This window comes from Microtus ochrogaster, chromosome 22, assembly GCF_000317375.1.
Source record: "Microtus ochrogaster isolate Prairie Vole_2 chromosome 22, MicOch1.0, whole genome shotgun sequence".
Taxonomy (NCBI): domain Eukaryota; kingdom Metazoa; phylum Chordata; class Mammalia; order Rodentia; family Cricetidae; genus Microtus; species Microtus ochrogaster.
In genome coordinates, this window is record NC_022023.1 from 15,793,263 (window position 1) to 15,818,941 (window position 25,679).

The window sequence follows — 25,679 nt, forward strand, 5'->3', positions numbered from 1 at the left end:
TGTGTATATGAGGTGTGTGTGTGTATATGTATGTGGAGTGTGTATATGTGTGTGTGGTGTGTGTATGTGTGTGTGGTGTGTGTATATGAGGTGTGAGTGTGTATATGTGTGTGGTGTGTGTATATGTGTGTGGTGTGTGTATATGTGTGTGGTGTGTGTATATGAGGTGTGAGTGTGTGTGTTTGCACGAATGGGGGCACGGCACACAAGTGCACAGCGCGCATGTGGAGGTCAGAAGAATATTTTCTGAAATGGGTTTTCTGCATCTCCCATGGGTCCCAGGGGTCAAACTCAAGTTGTCAAGTTTGTGCCCACTGAGCCATCTCACCAGCCCAAAATGTAAGTCACCCTAACTCCTCTCTGTGCTGTGCCTGCTAGGGGTTATGTTTTCCATAATTCCCTCAAATTTTTGCATATATCTTATAGGCAATGCTAGTGTTATTTAAATATATGTGAAATATAAATATTTTCCCAGAGGAGTCTGCTAGTTCTGTATTTTGTTGTAAAAGGTGAAAGAAAAGAAGTATTTTGCCTCAGAAACCAAGGTTATATAAAAGTACTTTCAAAATGTAAAAACTAATGCCTAAATTCAAATGAATAGGAGAACGTAGTAGAGACATGAGTGATTTGGAGCCAGAGGAACACATGGGCAGGCCACTATGGTGGCCAGAATGCCCAGACTCCCTTGCAACCCTCTCAGAATTGTGTTTCTGGAGTTACACCCAGATGCTGACCATTTAAAGCTCACACTGATGTTTTAGGAATATTTTCTTTGTAACATAGAGAACTCATTTTTTTTTTTTTTTGGTTTTTCAAGACAGGGTTTCTCTGTGGCTTTGGAGCCTGTCCTGGAACTAGTTCTGTAGACCAGGCAGGTCTCAAACTCACAGAGATCCGCCTGCCTCTGCCTCCCGAGTGCTGGGATTAAAGGCGTCTGCCACCATCGCCCAGCAATAGAGAACTCATTTAATAGATATTTATTAAGTGCTTATTTTCTTCCTTCCTTTTTTTAAAAAAGATATCCTAACACTTTTAATTTCTAGGTTTGTTATATTTTGGAGACATTGCTATCTTTTGGAATCCGGCCCTGGCTGGTATTTTGAGTCATAGATATCATGGCAGTCATCTTGTTGATAACCTGGTTTTGCCATTATTGTTTTGGAATGTTCTGGAAACAGTCTTGAAAATGACCTGAAGAGTGACATCCGTGGTGTTCTTCAACAATGCCTTGACATTTTGTGGAACATGGCTAAATATGGAGCTGGGTCAGGGCAGTCCTGAACAGGTTTGACTGGGGGTTAGCATGGAGGCCCCATCCCAGCCTCTGGCTTAGATATTTCTGTTCAGCAAGGCCCCCAGACACCTGCTCTGTTCACACCAGCCTTTGCAGACCCCAAGTTTCTTCCTGAACTGACTTAGCTGATGAGTCTGAGTGTGGACAAGGATACTGCTTTGTGCTGAAAAGATCATTCTGGAAGATGAGGGCTGTGCCCAAAGAAGGGGATGACAGGAAACAGAGAAGCCTGTGCGGGGTCATAGACTTGGCAAGACTGTGGTGACAGCAGCCAAGGTGGGGAGTTACCACACTGGGCTGTATTCTGGAGGGAGCATCATGTCCTAACAGCACAGCGTCACAGCCTGCTTCTGGGAGAACCCAAACACCACCCCTCCACTAACAAGCGTGGCAGTCTGTTGCTGATCCCTCCCAACCCCTCTCAGCTCCAGCCAAGTCCACCCCATACTGGATCTAACTAGGGTGAGGTGACATCTGTTTAGTCCCCACTGGGCCACAGAGCCTTGTTGGCCCCTCATTACCCTTGTGCCAACAGTTACCCAGTTGCTAACAGCATGGCTTCCTTGCCCCTTCCCCTTGCCCTACAGGCTGTTTGCTCCAGGCTGGTACCAGGAACCATCTCCATCCATCTTTGGGTATGTGCCATAGTTCAGCTCTATGAGACATCACTAGTGTTTTGCTACCAGGGATGCTCCTGCCAAACTTTGCTCTCCAGGGATCATGGAGCCAGTTCACAGGTCTGTGGCTCATGCATGAGACCTGTTCTCACCTATGACAGCTATGCTTGCCCCACCCCCACCCCAAGCCACTCTTCCCACCACTTGGTGGAACGGTGGGGATCAGCCAAGGCTGTACTGATGTCTTGTGAGTTAGCTGCATGAGAGCTGGGAGGAAGAAGTGAGGTGGAAACTACCTCACTCTGTCCCTTCTGCTCCCCATGGTGGTTGGAGAAACACTAGGCTTTTTCCATGGCAGTTTTGCCAATTATAAGAGGCAGTCATGGCTGGGGGCTTTGGCAGCCTTCACCCTTGAGTCAAGGAGAAGCAATGGTCTGAAGGTCATCCTTCTCTACAATCCCTACCTATGAGGTCAAGTTGGAGCAAGTTGTATCTGTAGGAACAAAGCTAGACCCCTCCTGGAGTCTGGAAACACACAATTTTCGGTTCCAAACCTTTTGTTGCCTAAACTAGCCAGAGTGGTTTTGATGTCTCCAACCATGATTCTGATTGACTATGCTCATTGGAAACATGTGAACTGGGTAAGACAGCTCTCTGGGGCTGTCTTGCTGCCAAAAGCACTCCTAGCAGGTGAGTGATGAGTTCTCCTCGAGCGTGGCTGTGTCCACAGATCTGTGGCCATCACAGAAAAGTCCAGGACAGAGAGCTTGGCATGGGGGAGAGTAGGGCAGGGTGGTGGGGTGGTGTCCACAGAACTCAGCATGGAGACCAATGCAAAGCCACCCCGTCAGTAAGGAAGGTGTGATGGACCAGTGTCAGCCGAGAGAGCCCCTCAAACAGCACCTGGCAGATCCAGCATCCTTTGCACAGCCTCTCGGCTCTGTGTTCTCCTGCTCAGCCTGGAAATAGAGGAGGGACCAGAGAGAAGCTTGGCACAGTCTGTGAGGCTTAGGTTTTGTTCAATATTCGGGCAGATGTTCCGATCACGGAAAGAATTATAGCTGTCAGATTGAACTTTTTTTGAAACGGGGTCTGGCATATCAAGGATGGCCTTGAATGTCTGAATCTTGCCTTCACTTCCTGTGTGCTGGCATACGGGTAGATGCCATCACACCCAGTTTTATACAGTGCTGGAGGAAAAAGAACCTTCTTTGAAAGACTAACATTTTCTCTTGGCTCTCATATGGCTGTGCTCTACTAAGGAGAACGGGTAGTGTGATTGCTGGGGCCTAAGTAGAAACCAGGTCAAGGCTCCCTATCCACTCCCAGTCACATACACACTCTCTTTTTCTTTAAGCTAAAAGAAAAAAAAAAGAAGGAAGGAAGCTAGGCCTCCAGGCTTCCTGTGTTTGTGTGTGTGTTGTATATGGTGTGTGCCTTGCGTATATGTGTGTATGTTGCAAGAAGAGAGACACGTGCTTGTTCCCACTGCCCAGAACTGAAATAATCACACAGAAACTATATTAATTAAATCACTGCTGGATCCATTAGCTCTAGCTTCTTATTGGTTAACGCTTACATATTAACTTAACCCATCTCCATTAATCTGTGTATCGCCGCATGGCTGTGGCTTACCCGGTAAAGTTCCTGGTGTCTGTCTCCAGCGGGATACATGGCTTCTCCCTGACTCTGCCTTCTACCTTGCTATTAGGCCAAGCCAGTTTCTTTATTCATTAACTAATAAAAGCAACACATAGACAGAAGGACCTCCCACACCAGTGTGTGAATGCTTGTGTGTGAGCGTATGTCCAGTGTATGTGTGTGCCTTGTATGCATGTGTGATTGAGGTTTGAACCTAGAACCTTGTACACGCTAGGCAAGCACCCCGTCACTGAGCTGTCCCCGTTTCAGCTCCATATGTGACTTAGGCTTTCAATCAGGAATAACCACGAAGCAGGGGCTCTTCCTGAAATGGTGCCCTTAGGATCTAGAAAAGAAGCCGAGACACAGGGTTATCCTGAGGCAGTGATGGAAGGGGACATGCAATTCTCTTTTGGGAGCCCTGGATTCCCACCTGCCAGGAAGGTCCTGGCAGGTGAGGGGCTTAGTCTGCCCCAACTGGACATGTCTTTAGGTGATAGGGAAGTGGGTGAGGCTACATGTTTTGTTTTTCAAATCCTGGGAACCTCAGGAGTCATCTGATGTCCCAGTTTTCTGCCTCCGTCTGGGTGAACTGATTATGGGAGGTGTGAGGGCTCTAACTGGCTGCAAAGTGCGATTCAATCAGACAGAAAATAGGTGAGAAATGCATTTTCCTTAATGCCCCAATTATCCCAGTCCCAACAGGACAAAAAAATGTGCTTTTGCCTGCTCCCAGGAACACGGTGCTCAGGATCCCTGCCTGTCCTCGTCTGTGACACTTTGTGCTCGGGCCCAGGATGCAGCTGTGGAGAGATCACCCCATCCCTCAGAAGCCGAGGCACTGGAGAGGACTGGCAGGCTCCTTTGTGATACTCCCTGCAGCATCCTGTGTTTCTCCCCACCTTTGCCCCTCCCGCGCCTGTCTGGAATGGGTACCACACTATGCTCCTGTTTGCCAGTGTTTGTCAGCTGCCTCCTCATTCTCTGCCAGTGTTAAAGCTGGGCTCCTAGGTCTTCCCGCCTCCACTGGGCTCCAGAAAGATCTTTCTCAAATACCTTCCTCCTATGCTGTGACCCTGGCAACTGCCAGGGGCTCCTACTGCCTGCTGACCACAAATAGACATATAGAAATCCCACCCTCTATCCCTTTCCCCACCCACAGACCACTGAAGCCTGGTCCAGTTGTCGCCCACATGGCTGCCCTCTACCCAGGCTCTCCATCCTCATTGACTTCCCCAAACGAGCACATACTGGAGGCCTCAAGACAATAGACCCAGCAAGTCCTGGGGGCACAGGTCTGTGATCTCAGCTACATGGATGCGGAAGCATGAGGCCCTTGAGATCAAGCCTCTCTAGGCTACAGACAGGCTCAAGGCCAGTTTAGATTGAGATCTGTCTCAAGATAAAAAGAGGAAAAGCAGGGGTTTGCTGGGCCTGGAGCTGGTACTCAGAAGTAGAGGGCTTGCCTAGCACGTTTGACGCCCTAGGTTTGATGTCCAGGACAGTGAAAAAAAGAAAAACAAACAAACAAGCACACAGTTTTCTTCTTCAAAGCTCTGGGGGCCAGGAGTCCAAAGTCAGGCAGCAGTGGACACTAACTGAATTGTTCCTGGGCTCGGGGAAAGAATCTGCTTCTGTGGCTTCCTGGATGTTTCTCTCTAGTCTTCCTTTGAGTCACATAGCCTTCTTTCTTACCTGTGGTCAAACTTCCCTAAGTTTTGTAAGGAACTGAGGGTGGGAGGGTGTGTTGCATGTAGGACCCACACAGGTAGCCCAGTGCAATGTCCTGCACTCCTGCACAGTCTCAGAATCCTTAATTGAATCACTTCTGTAAAGACAGCTTTTCAGAGGCAGCATCCACAGGTTCCTGGCTGGGCTCTGATGCTGTCAGAGTCTGCGGCACTTACTGTCCCCCGCGCTGTGTTGTGTGCCACTAGCCACATTGATAGTTAATCATCACCGTCGACCAGACTAGAGTTAGAACCACCATGAACACGCGTCTCTAGGTTTGTCTCTGAGGGCGTTTCCAGAAAGAAACTGACTGAAGTTCTGACTGAAGACAGAAGAGCATCCTATGTGTGTGTGTGTGTGTGGGGGGGGAACCATTGGTGGGCGGGAGTCTCTGGCTGAATCAGAAGGGGACAGTGAGCTGAGCTCCAGCATCCCTCTCTCTCTGCTTCCTGACTGTGGGTGTAGTGTGACCAGCCGATTCACATCCCTGCCACCATGCCTTCCCCAGGACTGTATCTCCTTCAGCTGTAAGCCCAGATAAGTTGTTTCTTGTCAGGTATTTTGGTCACATCAATGAGGAAAATAATGAACTCACCCACAGACTGTGTGTTGTCACCCCACTCCCTGCTGTGGCCTCTGAAAGTCACTATTACCCACCAACCCGCCTTCACAGCCTCATAGGATCTTGAGTACCAGTGTTCTCTAATTCTTTGATCCTCCTTATGAGTGCTACTGCTACCACACACACTCACACCACACGTGCACACTGATGCTCACAGCCTGCCCTGTGAAAATGACCATAGGCTTTGGGATTTCTCCCCCCTGCTGGTTTCTTATCTGCTCAGGATAGTTATAAGGGCATCACAGTCCTGTGTCTGGTCACTGAGACTTGCTGAGGAAGGATGGAGGGAGGGAGGGAAGTCTCTTGAGGGCTATTCACGAATCCCTTGGCTTTTAAATTCCATTTGAGTTTCTGGCTGCATATTTTTAAGAATCTGGCTTATTCCACAGTTGAGGAGATGAGAGGAAACAGGAAGATGGACGACTGACTCTTAGAGAACACTTTCTAATTACAATCTCAGGGTAAATATTTCAGAATAATAGCACTAACAACAGCGTGGCCAGGGCCAGAGGGGCCGACACTTGCATTCACTTCAAGGTTCCCAGGCAGGGCTCTATGGAGTGGCGTGAAGGTCTCTCCATTTTAGGTGCCCAAGGAGTGAAGGCAAAGAGCCATGCTGGATGATACCAGCTGAGTACGGGCAGAGTAAGCAGTCTTTGTGGACCCTCATATTAAGGACAAATAAAAAGGGAGCAGCTGGGGTTCCAAGAATACAGTTGCTACTCTAACTCCCAAGCTCTTCCCATCCCAACATATAAGAGGGACTAGGAGACCACAGGAGCAGTTCCAGAGCCCAGCGGAGACCTAACTGGGCTTCGAGGATGTCCAGTTGGTCTTTGCAGCACACCGGGGCGTCACCTCCACTCCTAGGCGTCTCCTCCAAGAAGTCCTCCATCAACGACTTAAGGCTCTTTGGATCAGCACTGATCCTCTTCTCTTCCATTGCCCTGAGGGGGCCACCAACGTCTGATGGGGGAGGAGAGTGTGGGCTCCATCGGAGTCTAGACAGCAGGTGTCTTCAGCCAGGGTCCCCTGTGACACAGTGCTGCCCCACAGTTGACATTTCTCTCTCGTTCAAGGGGATTACACAAATCCTAGGTGGTTAAGCTGCCACAGGGCACTATGGGAACAGCACCTGCTCCGTCCACCCCCTCCTTGCAGCAGGCAATAATGACACCGAGGTGACTTTCCTGGCAAGACTGGTTATGCTAATGTGAGAGCGAGTGCACAATTCGATCTGAACCTGACTCGTCAGAGGGGAGAAATCAGATTAATTAGCAGCACAAACTTCAGAGCCGAAGCCAGCGTCTTTTCCAGGACCACCAGGGGGACAGGCAGTGTTACAGGGCTGCTGAGTGTCCAATTCTACTCAAAAGATGTTCTGTACACAAATCAGCAGGCGATTTGCACATTGCCCAACTGCAGCTCATATGTGTATCTAGATATCTATATATCTACTATCTACACATTGGATATATATGGTGAAACCGGGTCTTTATTTCTATTATCTAATATTATTGTTTATTGGTTTAGTAATTAATCTGAATAAGTACATGCTCAAGGCACCTGAGTCTAAAGGTGAGGAAGGCAGAAAGTTAAGTCTCCCACTCACTGCCTCTGTGTTATTGTCATGTGTCAATGCACACACGTACATGTATGCACACGCTCTTCTTTTCCGACCAAAACTTACAATTCTATCCCATACGTCACTCCACCGCCCACCTCTCCTTGAGTCTTGGCTTGTTTCCTGGCTAACATTCCCCGTGGATGTTCTGCAATTTCTCTCACTAGCTCTCTACTCGTGGCTATTTCCGTCCCACTCTTTGGCCTGACTCACGGGCCGTAATGACGTCTTTGCAATAATGGGTACACAGGGAGGACACTCAAGGCCACACTGTCCCAATACAGCGACACCAACTACATAGAGCTACCAGCTCATTCTGATTAAAGAAATTTAAAACTTAGTTCTTTAACCACACTGGCCACATTTAAGAGCCATGTGGGGCATGCGTTCGTGCTGACAGAGCGAATACAGAATGCTGCCATCTGGCAGAGTTCAGGGGATAGAACTGTTTACTGGATGGAGTGTTCCTACAAGCAATTATGAAGCCCAAGGCCCCGGGTAATATACAGCGCCAGACACGGCCAGCCCTCCCTCCCTCTGAAGCAGCTCTGGCTCTTTGTGCTGCTTCGGGAAGAGCTGGGGGAGAAGGCGCCCTCTTTTGTTTCCGTATAATCATATGAAATCTTAGAGAGAACAAGGAATGGTCCCTGTGTACTGAGTCCAAGGACATTTTGCTTCTGATTTGTCCACGCTACTCCCAGCAGCGTGGCTGTTCCGGGCTTACAATGGGCACACCTGCCCCTGGGGGCTCAGATGACTGTCTGCCCTGGAAGCCTGGTCTTCTGCCATCTTGTGGAGATCTGCTTCTTACCTCTAGGCTCCGTGTCCTCTCTGTGCACCCCAAACCCATAGTCCACCATGTCAGAGAGAGAGTACTGGATCCTCAAGATCCCATGACAGCAGACATCTCTTACAGACTCAGCATCTGGCCTGGGTCTCCTTTCTCCTTCGTTGATGCCTCCCACCCTCTTCCTTTGGCCTCTCATGACCTTCCAGGCTGCTAGAGTTCATCCCACACAGCAGCTGGTTGACCGCTAGGCAGCATTCTGCACAGGATGTACTGGGCCCCTGTGTCCCGAGAGGCGATGCTCTCCCATCTCTTGTCGCTCTATTCCCACCCCCTCCCTGGCTCACCTACAGCGTTTACAGGCCAGGCCATCATCTTTCCGAGTTCTGGGCTTTTCCTTGGGCAGTCTCGTCCTCACTGTGGAAACAGGCATGCAGAAGGAGTTTTGGCTAAAAAGCATTGACTCTTCACTTGGGCTCCCAAGCCACCTTGGATCCCAGGAAGAATAAAACCCCACAGGACAGCTGCTGCACCTCCGAGGAGGAGTTATCCAAGAGGGCGAGGCTAGACCCTGGGAAAAAAAGCATCATCTTGCAGGGACCAGACAAGGATGTCTTCAAAATTGAGGAATGGATGGAAACTGGAATTGAGAAGACAATGGGTGGAAGAGACTTGGGCTCGTTTATTGCTCCAGTTCTTTCTCTACTTAAATCTAAAGTCATAGTTTCCCTTGGCGCACATCCCATAATGGCTTTAATTATGACTTAGTTCAACTCTATTTAGACACCACGTATGATAATTGAAATGAGAATGACCCTTTTAAGCTCATGTTTGAATACTTGGTCCCCAGTTGGTAGAACTGTTTGGGAAGGACTGGGAGGTGTGTGATGGGGTCGGGCTGAGGTTTCCCACTGTCCTCCCTGCCTGCTGCTTTCAGATGAAGATGTGAGCATTCAGCTCTCCCTGCAGCTATGCCTTTCTTCCCTCATCATGGACTCCCAAGTCTTTGAAACTCTAAGTTAATTGAATACTTTCATCTGTAAGTTGCCTTGGCCATGGTGTTTTGTCACAGCGACTGAAGATTAACTAAGCTGCCATGTAATTAAATGTACCTCCTGTAAAGGGGCTGTCTCTAAGACCTGACACCCAAATTCCCTCCTGGCCACGGCCTTCTACATATGCGCTCTTTCTTCATCCCATCAGTGGGGCGTGTCTTTATCCATCCTTGGTATGACCATCAGTTTTTTCAGCCCGTGTTTTCCTTTTGGTCCCTTGGTAAGCAAGCCTCCCTTTCCAGTCTGTTTTCCTAAGCTTTTTAGCTGTTTCTGCTTGAGCCACAACTAGGTGCTCTGGGTCTCTTCTCCATTTGAATAAAGGCCAAATCATAGCAAACCACAAAAGAATGGTTTCCAAAGCCTCATTTTTAAAGTCTGTTTTATTTGAAATCTTTACTTTTATTGTCATCAATAAAAAATTGCTGCAGTTCACTTTCTCTTACCCAGCACATATATATGCATATATGTGTGTGCACATATACAAATATGTATAGATACACACACACACACGTTACGTCAGGTGTGGTGATGATGCTGTAAATTGAGAACTCAGAAGGTTCAAGGTTAGCCTGAGCAATGTAGTACAATTCTCTAAGAGGCCAAAACGCTAGGTGGTTGTGGTGTACGCCTTTAATTCAAGCACTTGGGAGGCAGAGGCAGGTGGATCTCAGTGAGTTCAAGGCCGGCCTGGTCTACAAGAGCTAGTTCCAGGACAGCTAGGGTTGTTACAAAGAGAAACCCTATCTCGAAAAACCAAAATAATAAACAAATAAAAATAAAGGCCCAAATCCTTCTAATGCAGTTTGGATAGTGTTTTGTTGAGATGCTGGTCCTTCTCCCACAGTGCTTTTAACATAAGCAGCCTCCAGCAGGCTTTAGTTACTGGGCTCAGGATACTCCTCACAGATTCTGCTAAGGATTAAATGGAGTAGGGAGACAGTCCCTCAGAACCTGGGGGTTTGGAGCTGTGCCAATTTGTCTGCAAACATCTAGGTTCTATACCATCACAGTTCTTACTACCCGCACGTCTTTCTGCTAAATCCTGTTTTATACAACTCTACCAGCCTGCTTTCGAGATAACTTCCTTGGGTTTGGGGACTGCCAAAGTTGAGCGAGTCTAAAGGACAAACACTCCCAGGAAACCTGAACTTCAGAGAACCCCCCCCCCTCACCCCCCTGCTAGGGCTAACTTCAAGCATGCCCACCACCTCTGAAATCTAACAGATTCCAGAGGACGGCAAAGAGCTCTCGCTCACCTGGGTAAATGCCCAGTTGTCGGCTATGACAGGATTTGGACACCTTGGTTAAGAGGCTATGGCAGTGTGAAAAGAAGGGGCACAGTGGATTGTAGCCCATTTTACACTATAGACTTCACGATCTTTCAGAAGTCTAACACCGGGAACAAAACCTGACAGCTACTACGTAGAATAGCCTTTTATTCTGAGAGCACAGCCACAGCTGTGCTGACAGTTCCCACTCCCCCATGTCCGAGAGGCGAGCACTTCCTGCTCCAGCTGCAAGCTGAAGCAATGTTCTCCCGCAGGCTTGAGCGCTGCCGGCCCCAGCAGCTCCCTCAGTGGCCTTTCTGCAGGGTCCACCCGGAGTGGAGACTTTAGGTCGGGTTCAAGTACACGCTTCCTTCCCGTCACAGCCTTCGAGCCTTCCGGGGCCGACAACCGTTGTGTGGGACAGGGGTGTTGTCTGTGACTGAGACCACTTCCAGACCCCCCATGGTCAGTCCTTTGATGGCGGACTGGAAGGATCAGAAACAGGAAATTGGTATGGTCTCCAAAATGATGATGACCCAGCATCTTCAGATAGGGCTCGAGGAGGGAGGGAAGCTCATGGATACCTACAGTTCCAGTGCCCGCTGCCTCCATCCTGGACTTCACAATCTGAGCACAGGCTAGACCCCTGTGTTCCAGCAACATGAGCATTGTCCTCTCCCAGGACACACACACTCATGCCCCAAGGCCTCATTCTTGTAAAGTCAGAGAGATGTCACCTCCTAGCCCCACTGGTCTCAGGAGCCCCCTGAAGGCCCCCAGCACCTTGGTCTACACTTCTCCACGCACCCACTAGTCTGTGCTGAGGATGTGTTTGTGATGGTTCCCCAGAGATTCACTTTTCCATTCCCAGGGCTGGCACGGAGCAAACACTCAAGAAGCTGAGACAAATGACATGGTCTAGGCTCGCTCTGAGGGGCTTAGATGATTGTAGGAGTAACCGAGAGGAACTAAGGGGAGCGTTCACTAAGGGGACATTTAAACTCCCCACACCTGGCTCTAAAGAACACTCACGCACACTGTGGAGAACCCTAGTTACTTACCCAGCGTCCTGGCCCCATGCCTTTCACCATAACTCTGATGTGGGTCACTCCCTTTCCTGTGGCTTTCTGGAGAGAAAGAAGAGGTCAGTGTCCCAATCTCTGGCTACTGTCTCCAGAACACATGGGGTAATGGCAGCAGCAGAAGTCAACAGGGAGGCAGAAGACAGAAGGAAGCAAAGCACGGAGGGTGGCAGCGGAGGTGAGCACCCAAAGAAGCTGGCAAACCCAGGCCAAGAACCAGGGTGACGGGGCTGCACTGCCACCTAGTGGACACTTCTAGATATTGCCTCATTTCCCTCCAAATGCAGACCTGCCTGTCCACTTCTAAAGTGGGATTTAGCATCTTTAGAGTTAGGTATGTGTCCATATTATAAACACACTCATTATGGGTCCTGGAAAATACCCAGAACTCACTCAAACACTACCGCGCAGAGGTCCCACAAACACTGACTGTGTCTCTTAACTGAATGTCCTCTGTCTGGTCGGTAATTACATCATTCTGAGTTTTGATCACTACCACACAGCCATCAATAGTTTTCTTATGGCTAGCTGTAAAGGTCCAAGTGTCCCTCCAGGAAGTAGTCCTGTTTGTCAGTGTACACACACTCATGAAGTCTCCACTACAGCAGGAAACATGCAGCTCTGATCCCAGGCTAATCTGGCTTCACATCAGGGTGCTGAACTGGCTGCCTGGCTTTGACCACACAATCTGATTCTCTTGGAAGAGTAGATAATAACAGGGTCTTCTGAAGACATGGTAATAATGAACTATCTGAAATGTAGTTATTAATTTGCTTCTAAATAGTCACTCTGGGACTTGTGTTATAAGACATGCTCCCTGAATAAAATGCAGCCCCTCACGCCATCCCACTGGTCTTTAATGGAAGGAGCTTGGTTCCTAAGCCTTCTTCCTTTTCTCCACTGAAGCTGAGAAAGAAAGCTGGTAACTTTCCCACAACGGCTTCTTTAAGCAGCTCAGAGTCAGGACACCTAAGAGGGGTAGGCAGAGCCCTCCGTGTTTCTAAATCAGGTCTGCTGAGAATTCTCCCCATCAGCCACAGGGAGAGCACAGCACTGTGGTCAGGTACTTACTGCGGCCGCTGCGATGCCGGCTGTCTGTGCTGCGATGCCGGTGCCCTTCTTGGCATTGCGAAAGCCTTCTGTGCCACAGGAGGCACGGGCCAGGGACACGTTAGCGGCAGACACTACCTGGATCTGTGTGCTTGGAAAAAGAGGCGTATAACTCTATTACTGCTCAGGGAAGGAAGGGAGCTTGCTACAGTCCTTAGGGCCCGAATGAGAAAGAAAAGGTCACCAGCTCCCTCCCTCATGTTAAAGAAAGGCTGCCAAATCATACACTAGAGTGCCATCACCCAACGGCAGGAGAGTACCACCAGAAGGACGCATGTGTGCCTCAAGCCTTTCCCAAGGCAGGGGCTATGTTGGTTTAATATCCTTGTCTAGTGTTCTGTTAAAAAAAAAGGACACCATTGGACAGTTCCAGGTATCTTCCACTGTAACAACGAAAACAGCAGTGAGGGATGGCTTGATGGTGACAGGTGGACCCACATGGAGGAAGGAGAGAACTCATCTGTGCAAACTGTTTTCTGACCTCCACATTGTTATGCTCCACCCCCAACAAATAGGCAAGAATATAATAAAGTATTTTTAAAAAGTCTATGAATAAATGCCTGGAGACCTGTCGCCTAGCTCTGTTTCAACAATAAGCAACTCACGTCCATTATAGTGTTGCCTCTAACCCTGCTCCCATCCCCCCATCAGTGGGCTGTTATGAGGTGAATCTAGGACCTATCAGTTCAGTGTCTTATCTCTAAAACACAAAGATGCATAAAAAATCCCACAAAACTATTTATCATGACAATTTATTAGAGTCGATAATTTAAATGCTTATGACCACTATTCTGGGATCAAAAATTATTTTAAATAAGTGAAACTTTTTACTAATTTGGTCTTTAAGGGCAAATTATAATTAAGAATGACTTTAAGAAAATCCTAAGGTGTGCATCCTGTCTCCCCTTTGGTTATCGTCACCCCACTTTCTGCAGAGCTTTCTGGGCGCTCATGGGAAGGGGAAGTGAAGGGGATGCTATACAAGCTCTACAAGAGACCTGCTGGGCTAGTACTGGCACCTGCCTGCGGCCTTGTTATGGCTGTCATCCTCTCCAAGGGCCTCTTACATTTCCTACACTGGACAGAACCATTCTGATGCAGGGTGGATTGAAAAGGCCACAGACACAACAACACAAAGAAAGCAGAGAAGTTGTGTCTGCAGTAGTTCAAGAGGAGAAGGGAGCCTCTATGGGCCCTGTAACCTTTGTGCTACACACTGGAGGCCAGGACTATAGTCTCTGGTGCCGTATTCCAACTGTGTGGCAGGCAGGCTGTGACAAAACACAGACCACACTTCCAAGTGGGACTTGGCCTGCAAAGTTGTCACCAACACCCTGTACTTTTGTGGCCGAGAGCCTGCTTGGTACCTGTGTGCACAGCAGACAAGGGCTTTAGTCTTGCTGCTTTTATTCACCATTACACTTAGTCCTGCAAGAGAAGGGGCCGTGCACGGGACATTAGGGAAGAAGGCTAAAGGGTTTGCACTTGTCTGGAAGTTGATATTCGGGTTGGTTTACCAATAAGTTATGTATTTGTAGATTGCTTCGCTCACAACAGGACCAGCTGCTTCTAATACAGCCCTTCTAACTCTTGCATAGGAATCCCAAGGAAGGCACAAAAATCTTAAAATTACAGTGTAACAAATCTATTTGATATTTTTATGAAACTTAAGTAATTTCCCCAAACAAGATGAGGCTAGCATCTGGCAACCCGACTTCTACTAGAAGAAGGGCTAAGGCAGAAGCAGCTCACAGGGGACTTGCTCATGCACCCCCTTTCTTACTTGTTGTGGGTTGCTTTAATGTGCGCAACTGGGACCTCCTCAAACCTCATCCCTGCCCACCGCAGAGGGCTTTCCTCTCCTGGAGCGGGAGGGTAAATGCTGCAATCAGAAGAAACATTTGTTTAATTTCCCAATTGTTCTTTAAATCAAAACAAACACATACATGCCTAAAACCAAAACAAAACAGGTTGTGTATAGCGATGCACACTTGTGATCTGAGCATGGGGTAGTGGTAGTGGGGGAAGCATACACACTGGGGGGTGGGCAGGATGGGAAAACTGAATCCAAGGCTAACCTGGGATACACACAGCTTAGGATAGACTGTAAGACTCTGTCCCTTCCCATAAAGACCTCGTTTGAATGTAATTAGCCGCCATAATTTCACAGGGAGTGGCACTATTAGGAGGTGTCCTTGTTGGAGGAAGGGTGTCACTGTGGGGGTGGGTTTTGAGGTTTCCTATGCTCAAGACACCGCCCAGTGTCTCTCTCAGTCAACTTCTTGTTGCCTGCAGGATGCAGGACTCTCCGCACCACACCTGCAGGCACGCCACCGTGTCCCCTGCCATGATGATAATGGACTGAGCCTCTGGAACTGTAAGCCAGCCCCCTCAGTTAAATGTTTTCCTTATAAGAGTTGCATGGTCAGGGTGTCTCTTCACAGCACTAAAAACCCAAAGAGAAACCAGAATGAAAACTAAGAGTCTCTGGTTCCAGAGGGGCTCTCTGTGCCTCTTCCCACACCTTCTGGACACCAGTGTGTCAGGGTTGGGAACACTGGTCTTGATACTGTGCTGGGCTCGGGGTCTTTTATTTAGTCTTAGTCTAATTTGCTTGCTGGGTTTCTCTGGGGCCATAGTCTTCATCTTCAGGTAGAAAATTCAAGTCTAAACAGACACAGGACCAGCAAGGGAGGCCAGGCTTTGGACTGAGGAGAGTGGTCTTGGGTCTGAGTTTTGTTCTTTAAAGATTGAAACACACATGTAACTGTCATTCAGCATTTCAAATGGGAGTAAGCCTGCCGTTTCACTATGCCTACGCACCTAAATCAGGCGCAGATTTGTACCCGACACCCACGCTATGTTTCTACTATGCTGAAATCCGTTTTAGAAAATACGCTACCATTCAAGCACCCCCGGCTCCATCTGCTTCTCAAGGGTTATTTTCAAAAACTCAGCACAGCGCATTCTTTCCTGGGGGCCTGATTTTAGCGATGATGTGCAGCCTCTGTAGGTGGCTGGCCTATCAGTTTCTGTACTAAGAAGAAAAGTGTCCCAGTCCTGTGGATGACACTATTATTTCAATGATCATCGTTTTCCCACTGTTTTTTTTTTTTTTTTGTTTGTTTCCTATGTCGACTTGGGAATGAGCAAATACAAGTCTAAGTCTGAGTAAAACTGATACAATCCCCTTTAGATAGCAAGATTTTGAAACCAGGAGCTCGGGCCATTTACTCTAGATGGCCAAGATCAGGCCTCTAAACTTCCCAGGTTCAGCTGGGCATGGTAGTGCATGCCTGCCCGTAATCCCAGCCAGGAGGGTCACCTTGAGTTTAAGACCAGCTATGATGACAGTGCTCCTGGTGTCATTACGGGATACATAACAAGAGTCAGCCTCAAAACAGGCTCACTGTGTTAGACCAGGCTGTCCTCAACTGCAGGGATCCACCTGCTTCTGCCTGCACAGTACTGGGATCAAAGGTGTGCACCACCTGGCCTGGCTTAATTACATAATCTTTAAAGATGCAAATACAAGCAACTAAAGAATGCCCCCAGGTGGGAGAAACAGAGCGTCCAGTTGGGTAATCCAATGCCAAGCGGTCAGCTCTGAAGTCAGATGCATACAAGTAATATTACATGGACTGATCAGGTTATATTTATGTAGTTAGGAAAACACCTCCCCAACAATAAAAAAAAAAGAGGCCTTAAATTTGAGAAAATGGGGGTATAAGGGAGGGATCAGGAGGAGGAAATGGGAGAGATGATATAATTATATTTTAATTTCAAAAAGTTATTTAAAAATGGAAACAAACTGCAAAAACCATAGCCAGGGCTTGGTGTTCTCTGGCACTACTTCTGTATAACTGCAGATGGGGTCAGCAAGATCTCCAAAAGCCTGCACTTTAATTTCTAAACCTTGTTTCCTTCAACCATCATCTGTCCTCTGTCCGACCTTGACCCTTGGTGTCACAGCCCAGCAGTTATCATTGCCAGCCATGCATCGCAGCCTTGGCTTCAAGCATCCCCTACCACTCTTGATGAGCCCATCAGATGTCTGTCACTCCATATACCTCAGGAACCTCAGCTGGACTAAAGTCTAGTCTCAATTCCCCTCTTACGTCATTACTTTCTCCTGGCAAACTTCCAGCCCTTATTAAATCTGAGTCTGTGCAAACACTGCATGGCCGACTGGGCTCTATAGCAGAGCTTTCAACTGACAGCTGGGACAAGACACTGCTGGAGGAGGCTGTCTTGTGACAGCAGGGAGAGTGGTAGCAGCCCTGGCTCTAGTCCACTAGATTCTATCTTCTAATTTAGGACCACTAGAGCTTTTAGACACCGCTAAAAGTCCCTACCAAGAACCGCTGCTTCGTTTGAATGACATTCCAGCATCAGGTAGGCTTTCGAGATGCCTGACAACCATTCTCAGTTCAATTATCCTTTCATTCTCCAGGAGGCCTCCTCTACACTTCCTTTTGTCTCCTTAACCATCCAGCTCCTTCTGTTTCCTCAGGGCCAGCTGATGACCTCTACAGAGAAATAGACTCAATTAGACTTTCTTCCAGCTTCCACCACCAAACATCTGTGCCCAGGGCCATTGAGGACTCTCCTGCCACAATGTTCCGGTTGCCTATTAGCCCCACAAGGACTCTGTTCCTGCAACGTTCCCACTTCAGCATCAGGCTTTCCCAGAAGCAAAAACATACTGTCAGGTCATAAACATAAAATCAAAACAAGAAGAACAAAAAGTACCCCCCTTACCCCCCAGGTTCCCAAGAACTTCTCTATTCTCCTTTATAACAAAACCTCCTTAAGGAATGACAATACTTGTTTATTCTCCTTGAAACCAACCCACTCCAATTAGAAGTTATTTCCAATTCTCCATCAGGAAGGCAGGCTGTAGTCAAGGTCACCGACCCACTCTGTACCACTCAATCCAATGAGCAATCATGCTATCCGCCTGCAAACCCAGCTTTTCTGCAATTCTGAACATAGCTCCAATCCCTACTTTGTACCACGCTAAAAAGAAAATCTTGTCTGGCTTTTTTTCTACCTGTCCTGGGGAGGTTCTCTCTTTCACCGGTTCTTCCTTCCCCCAAATCTGTCTGTATTACATCTCTACTCCGAAGCTAGGTGTCTCAGGTTTTCTCTTTTATTATATGCGGTTGTACAAGGCCATTTTAAAGCAAGTATAAGGCATCTCAAGCTTAGCCACACAGAGCTAAACTCCATCAGTCTCTGCCGTCTTAATATATAACAATTTGCTATTTTCCGTTGTTTAGTGCTCAAATTTGAGCCTTCACACCTCTCTTTTTCTCAACCTTTATATTAATAGCTTCTTAGCTGGGTGTTGACGAATGCCTGTAATCCCAAGCACTCAGGAGACATTCCAGGCCAGCCTAGGTCACACAGCAAGACCTTTTCTCAAAACAAAACACCCAAACCAACAAAATGGCTAAAATCCCACCCTGGTCCAGACACCTTCATTTTGACCTAGACTGTTTTTATTGCCTTATAATTCCTCTCAAGTCTTCTCTCCGCTTCCATCCTTGCTCCCTGTAGCTTAACATCAATACAGTGGGCAAAGACTCTCTAAAGAGTAAGCAAGATTGCTGGGGCTGGGCTATACTCTTAGAATCTAAGCACTCATGAGGCCAAGGTAACAGGATTATAAATCTGAGCCTAACCTGAGCTGCACAGCAGGGCCAACTTAAAAAAAAAATAAATTAAATGTCATCAACTCTCCCCAAAGCTGGACAGATGTGGCCCTGCTTGGTTGCCATCTTGCTGGACAGGGCCTTTACTGTTGGAACTGGGATGTAAGGCTCACAACCCCCAAAGTACCTAAGATTGCCTAACTGACTGCAACAGATTGGATTAAATTCCATCAGCAGTCCCTCACTGCCTGCAGAGGGTAAAGTGTAAAAATGCCAGGGCGCCAGGGAAGCCCGACGCCATGTGTCTCCTCCCAGAGGTTCTCCACAGCTTGACTTTCCAGACCGCTGCCTCTGCCTGGAATGACGCCTCTGGTCTTGCCCATCTCAATTTCTCTTCCGATCACCTCTGCACTCCAGGGTACCTTAAGTCTTGCCTGACTTCCTCAGGAATGCCTTACTCTAAAGGTTCAACCTGTTTTTACCTCTATTATTCTGATCAGATTATGGTTAAAACAGATGCGCCTATATCTTTCTGGGAAGTCTGTGAACCACTTGGGGGGGGGGGTGGAATAAACCTTCTGTATTCCAGTACTTATGGTACTTAAAAGGTATTGGGTTTTTCAGTAACTGTTAAATAGATGTGAAGTGAACGTATATGAAGAAGTTACATTTGCGGAAGGCAGGATGTCACTTCCCAGGGCTAGGCGCAAAACTAATGCTGAGCCTTTGACCAACTCTAATGCAGTTGGTGTAGTTCCTCAAGTCATTTTGTACTGGTGGAAGAGAAAGTTGCTAGTCAGACCTAAAGCCTACCTCACAAGGAAAGAAAACTGGTACTATATATGTATGACGCTCAGTTAACTGTTGCTAATTCAACAGCTACTTTATGCACCTCTATCTTCACCAACCCCTTTAAGCGTTATCTTCATTTTGAGAAGGATCAAACGCTGCTTTGCATAAACGCCCACAGATGGCAAATGACAGGAATTCACTTTTTCTATGACTCTGGAGGGTGGCGGGCAGAAGTCACAGGATGCAAGTGTCCAGAAGCCTGGACCCACTTAGCCCTCACCTGAAGCGGCTTGGAACCGCTTCCTTTTCAGTTTTCTGCTTAGCAGCCGCGTCTTCTAACCTCGGGGCTCCGGTGTGGATAGTCTGAGCTGGGACAACCACCACAAGCCTGCAAAGAAGAGCTCGGTGAGGGACTGGCTTAATGGTCCTCTGGGAGGTTCAAGTGGCACATAGGCCTGGGAGGCAGGCGGGAAGGTTGGAGAGTGGCCGTGGGCTCGAAAGGGCAGCCTTTACCTGGTCATCCCATGTCCAGTCCAAGACCGCAGGAGCCACGATCCTGCATTTCTTACAACCTGCATGATTGAAATTGACCCTCGTCAGCTCCCGTCCGCGGCGCCGGGCCGAGATGGAGTCAGCACCATGAGCATCTGCGGGGGAGCACACAGAAGGGAAATCACCCGATTTCTCTGAAATTCCCCCTTGAGTATTTTTTGTTCAAGTTTAAATTCTCTATAAAATAATTTATATGGGACTCTCTCCCTTTTTAATGGTTTAATCAAGAATTTCACCTCCCTCTCCCAACTGCAATGGTTCTGCCCCTTGGCCGGTCCGCGTTGCCTCATGGGAACGTGGGGTTGGCTGGGAGCCGCGCGGGCAGCCGCGGTGCCTTGTGGGAAGGCGGAAAGATGGCGGCGCCCACGGGGCGTACTCTGTTAGGGGTGGCTAGAGGCTGGCGACGTCTCGACAGTCTCTGGGCAAGTAGCCCGCGTTCTCGCCGCCTGTCCCTTGAGGCTGCGCCCTCAGGTAGCCGGTCTCCATGGCGCCTGTTGGGTGCCTTGTGTCTGCAGCGGCCACCGCTGATCACCAAGCCGCTCACCCCATTGCAGCAAGAGATGGCGGATCTACTACAAAAGGTAAGGCGGGCTTTGGGGTGCTTTGCGGGGAAGCAGCAGTTCCAAGCAGGCCTCGATTCCATGGTGACTCTGGTACTTTGTGTGACCTTGAGCAAATCATTTCACCTCTTGATCTTTAGTGAGATCTCCAAGATGGAAGTTAACCTTAGTGAGTTAGGTTAGTTTAGAGCAGGTGTGCGACAGAGTTTAATTGAATTGGCTTATTTTCTCCTGGGCACTCTGTGTGGATGGTTTACTTCTTGTACATTCGACACAGCAGGGAGCCGGTGGTGAACAGGAATCGCTTTCTGTAAAGTAGGCGCTGACAGATGACAGCATGGTCTTTTCGAAGTGGTGAGTGTTAGGAAGAAAGCCTTGGAGACAGTGGGCACTCCGTAAGATGCACGTGCTAAAGTTTGCTTTGTTTTTACCTCAGGGAGCAATTACAGACTTTGGTAAGCGCTATAAAAAAAAAAAAAAGGACACAGAGAACTGGAAGAGTTTTACACAGAACCACATAGGTTTGATCTTCTTGAGAAGTGTCCAGGATGGCTTGATGAGAAAGCGGTACTTAAGTTGAGAAGGGAAGGATGAGTAGACATCTGGGAGGAACAGTGTGAGGGGGGATATTCGAGGAAGAAGGGATGTTGTAGTGTCTTCGAGGCAGGAAAGTGCCTGAAGAGATGCTGACCAGAGACCCATAGACCTAGAGTGTGGGGTGGGGTTCACAGTGCCTCGCCACCCCTCTCTTCTTCCTGGCAATCTTGGTCTCTATCACATTCTAACATTTTGGCAAATTTCCCTCAAGCTGATAGTCCAGTGGGCCTTTTTTCTTCTTTGTATCTGTATAGTGTTTTGATTATATTTCTGAGTGTATTAAGTGATGTGCTTTCAAGCCTGCCAAGGATGCGGTAGTTTTGTTTTGTTTTTTTTTTTTCTTCTCCTTTTCCTTTTCAACTCTCCAGGTGGAGACAGAAAGAAGCCTGTATTCAGACCACGAGCTTCGTGCTCTGGATGAAGCTAAGCGACTGGCAAAGAAGAAAGCTGACCTTTATGACGATGACCAAGACGAGCAGGGCGTTACACTTGCACAAGACTTAGAAGATACGTGGGAGCAGGCATTCCTACAATTCAAACCTGGAGCTCGAGTGACAGGTTTGTGACCTAGGCCACCCTCAAGGAAGGGAAAGTGAGGTATTCTGATTTCCAGGTGAAGGTCAGTCACCTCATTACTGCTTTACATTTTAATAGCAAGTAACATCAAGAAACAAAACAGTTTCCAGGAAAATAACATTTTTCCCCCTATTCCTTATAATCCCCCTAACCCAACATTTAAAAGACTTAAGCTATTTTTAGGGGGAGTAAAGTATCTTTCTCTTTCTGTTAAAGCTTGCAATTATTGTTTGAATTTTACCTCTGCTCTGGATCAGAGACTGGGAGGAATTAAGTCTTCTCTCTCTAATGCCTGTTTTATAGGAAGTCACTTTGAGCCTCTTGTCCTTGTTTCTAGGACAAGGACTAAAGAACAGAGGCAGTGGGGTAGCAAGATCCCAGTCATGCTGTTAAATCCAATGGGCAGGTTTGCTTGTTTATTTGTTTTGTTTTGTTTCTTGAACTGTGTGTATGTGTTGCTGAGGACTGAACCCAGAGCCTCATGCTTGCAGGGGACGTGCGCTGGCTCTGAGTTGTATTCCAGTGCTTATGTTTGAATTGTTACAGGCATTGCTTCCTTTCCAAAGGCTTCAAGTGCTCTGTGCTCATGAGAGAAGTTCAGCTCCGGTTCCAATGCTTACCTTTTGGTTTAAGTTAGGGTTATACTTTGGCTGTGAGTTCTGAGAGGACAGGGCTTGAGGAAGTCGAAGGAAGGCTCTAAAACTCAAAACCCTTGGTTTTGGAAGATCAGACTTTTTTATTTTTTGTTTTTCTCTCTCTTCTGATCTCTTCTGATTGTCCCTTTTGTAGAAGCTGATAAAAAAAATGACCGGACCTCGTTGCATCGGAAGCTTGATAGGAACCTTGTCCTCTTAGTCAGAGAGAAGCTTGGGGATCAGGATTTTTGGATGCTCCCTCAAGTACAGTGGCAACCTGGGGAGACCCTTCGAGAGACAGCTGAACGAATCCTGGACAAACTATCAGGTAACTTCTTTAACGTCCAAAGACTCCAGGTTCATTTCAGGTTGACTGTGATTGGACATAAGGATAGAGAGGGAGATGTTTAATGGACACAGAGGAGTAAAATTCTTCAGAAGCAGAGGCGGGGAATCCCCATGAGTTCAAGGACAGCCAGAGATATGTAGTGAGACCCTTTCTCACCCCACCCCACTCCCGCAAAAAACAAACAAACAAACAAACAAACAAAAAACCCCAAAAAGCAAACAAACAAAATTCTGGCAAGGATTTTCCTTAGAACCAGTGAGTGCCCTGTGTTAGTGTACTGAGATTTTAGTGCATTGGACACCTTCTTAATTCTCCCCTCCCCTCCTCTTCCTTTCCCTTCCTTCTTCAGTCCCTGTCTTTTTCCTTCTTCTCCTCTTTGTCCTCCTTTTCCTTTTCTTTCTTTCTTTTTTTATTGGTAGCCCAGGGTGGATTTGAATTTCCTTTGGTGTACTTGAGGATAACCTTGAACTTTTGATCCTCTTGCCCTCACCTCCTGCATGTTGGGATTATATGCTTGAGCCACAACACCCAGTCCTTAGTGGGCAAGTTCATTCCTGTGCTGGGAGACGGATTTCTAGTTCATTGCCTTAACCACTTAGCAATGATTACATTAATCAGAATTCTTTCTTTTTCTTCTTTTTATTTATTCTTTGTGTCTTTCATATCATACATCTCCATCTCATTCATTTCCCCATCACTTTGGGTTCACTCTCTGTCCTTGCAACCCCACCCCAATAAAATAAAATTAAATTTAAGGGAAAAAAGAAAAAAAGAGAGAAGGAAAACCAATTATTCTCATAATGTCATCATGGAAGCTGCAGTGTGACACAGTGAGTCACACAGTGAACCCTTTTATTCCTTTATCTTTACTTGTAAGTGTTCATTGCAAAGAGTCATTGGTCTGGTTCAAGGCCTCTGGTTTCTACTACACTACTAATGCTGGTCCCTCACTGGAACTCCTCCTGGTTATCCTGCTGTTGCCCTGTGATGTGGAGATCCTATAGCTTTGGGTCTGCAGGACTGACCCCTTCACATGCTCCAGCAGATCACAGATGGCATGGATGTTGGAGTGGACCAACACATAACCCTGGTTCTGGGTAGTTGCAGGGTTGGTCAGCTTCTCAACTCTCCCTTGTCCTCACCACCAGGAGTTCTTGTGCATTGATATGCAAGGGGTGGGGCAAATTCTCCAGCTTTCCTGTCTTCACACCTATACCTTCAGGACTATTAGCAGAGGCCCCTTGTTCATTCCTGACTACCCAGACTAGGAAATAATCACACAGAAACTGTATTATTTAAACCATTGCTGGGCCAATCACTTAAGGGTATTGCTAGCTAGCTCTTATCTCTTTGGTTAACCCATTTCTATTATTTTGTATTTTGCCACGAAGTTCATGGTTTACTGGCAAGATTCTGGAGTGTCTCCCTGCCTGCTGCTACATGGCTTCTCCCTGACTCTTCCTACTTTCTCTCTATGTATCTCTTCCAGCCTGGCTATATTCTATTAAACCATTGGCCAAAAGCAGCTTCTTTATTCCTTAACCAATAAAAGCAACATATATACAGAAGGACCTCCCACACTATAGGGCCATCTCTATTGTGTGTCCAGGTGTGGCATAGGGGCCGCTCTCCCTCGTGCTGCAGCTGATGAGGGGCAGGGACAGACCTCAGGGCCAGCTCTCCCACCTGTCTCAGGCATTGCTGGGCGGTGTATATCTCTCTCCTGCCCATGCTGCCATATGACAGGTTAAGTAACGGGGACAGCTCTTTTATGCTCAGAATATCAGGGCTGGCTTACCCACGCCTCTGCCAATGGGGTTGGCTCTGTTATGTTGCCCACTTGAGGTGCAGGGCCTGCTCTCCTGCGTGTTGGCAGTTGGTAGTGGGCAGGGGTGGGTCTTCTGTCTGTCTTACAGCTCCCTCACCTGGTTATCGATGGGGGGACATCTCTCCCGCACCCATGCTGTCACGTGACAGGTGAGTAATGGGGACAGTTCTCCCGTGCTCACAACTTCAGGACTGGCTCACCCGCACCTCTGCCAACGTGATTGGCTCTATTGCGCTGCCCCGGTCAGTTAATCAGAATTCTTACTCAGGAAATAAAAGTTTTGTTTTTCAGTACTAGAGATTGAGTCTATGGGACCGTGGTACCAAGAAGCAGTGTTGGGAATATAGGTCAGTGATATAGTGCTTCTGGGTACTATGGTTTATCCACTGATTCAACTAGAAACCTCAGCATTAACCTGGACCTCATTCTGATGATTGTTTCTTTGGGGTTTACCTGGTCTCGCTAGACTCTGGCACTGTTAGTGTTTGGGGCCATCTAATTCTTGGGAGAGGCTCTTCTGTGTATTGTAAGGGGTTTAGCATCTTTGGCCTCTACTCACTGTTGCCGGTAGCAATATTTCATTCCCACTCCCAACCCTACCCCCCAGTTTACAACTAAAAAAGTGTTCCTGCGTATTGCCCAGAGAACAAAATTAGCATGGGTGAGAAACATCGTGCTGGGAATGCCAAAAAAAGTTCCTCCTTGCTTTTGTTTTACATTCTCAATGCTACTGACATGTGTTTTCTGAATAAAATCTCTTGTCACTTCTTTGCAAAGAATTCTTAAGTGTTCTTCATAAATATGCCTGTACCCACACAGAGCCTACCAGTTCTTATTCTGGTCCCAATCTCAGCGGCTCAGTGAGTTAATCTATATCCCAAGTTCTAAGGCAGCAGAGCCTTGTGTTTCTTGAATCAGTGGCTAGTCACACATTTCTGCTGTGCACATACCCTCCCTTTAGGAGAGTGTTGTCTCCAGGTCAAGAGCTCCTCTAGTTCTTGCTCATTCAAGCAGTTTACACAGCAGACAGTTTCTGTGCCTGCTGTTTTCCAGGCCTGTCTGGTGATGGACTGGGCGCTCTGCCTGCTCCATGGCTACTTGTGCTGTAGCGGAGACTGTTCTTTCACTCAGGCTGCTGCACCAGAATGGCTTATTCACACACTTCATTCTAGCGAGAATTCTGAATTCCCCGAAGGTCAGGACAGACTCTGTTCCTCTTCACGAGTTTTCCACAGTATTTGGCACAGAGTGGACACTGGCTGGTGTTGGATAAGTGGATTTGGTAATAGTGTAGGCACCTAG

The 25,679-nt window shown here is 47.6% G+C and overlaps 2 protein-coding genes across 2 annotated transcripts in view; one reads left to right on the plus strand and one right to left on the minus strand.

Annotated features, from left to right (window-relative positions):
• Positions 1 to 10,792: 10,792 nt before the first annotated feature.
• Positions 10,793 to 20,082, minus strand: Mrps11 (mitochondrial ribosomal protein S11). The gene is made up of 6 exons (XM_005357740.2): positions 19,794 to 20,082; positions 19,561 to 19,668; positions 14,615 to 14,713; positions 12,793 to 12,922; positions 11,701 to 11,766; positions 10,793 to 11,124 (listed from the first exon to the last, which is right to left on the minus strand). The coding sequence occupies exons 1-6, from the start codon at positions 19,856 to 19,858 to the stop codon at positions 11,017 to 11,019; spliced, it is 576 nt and encodes a 191-aa protein (XP_005357797.1). The 5' UTR covers positions 19,859 to 20,082; the 3' UTR covers positions 10,793 to 11,016.
• A 57-nt stretch (positions 20,083 to 20,139) lies between these two features.
• Positions 20,140 to 25,679, plus strand: part of Mrpl46 (mitochondrial ribosomal protein L46) — a 9,049-nt gene continuing 3,509 nt past the window's right edge. The window contains exons 1-3 of the mRNA XM_005357741.3: positions 20,140 to 20,413; positions 21,358 to 21,547; positions 22,355 to 22,528. Coding sequence (XP_005357798.1) covers positions 20,186 to 20,413; positions 21,358 to 21,547; positions 22,355 to 22,528 — 592 coding nt within the window. The 5' untranslated portion in view covers positions 20,140 to 20,185. The remainder of the gene's footprint in view (positions 20,414 to 21,357; positions 21,548 to 22,354; positions 22,529 to 25,679) is intronic.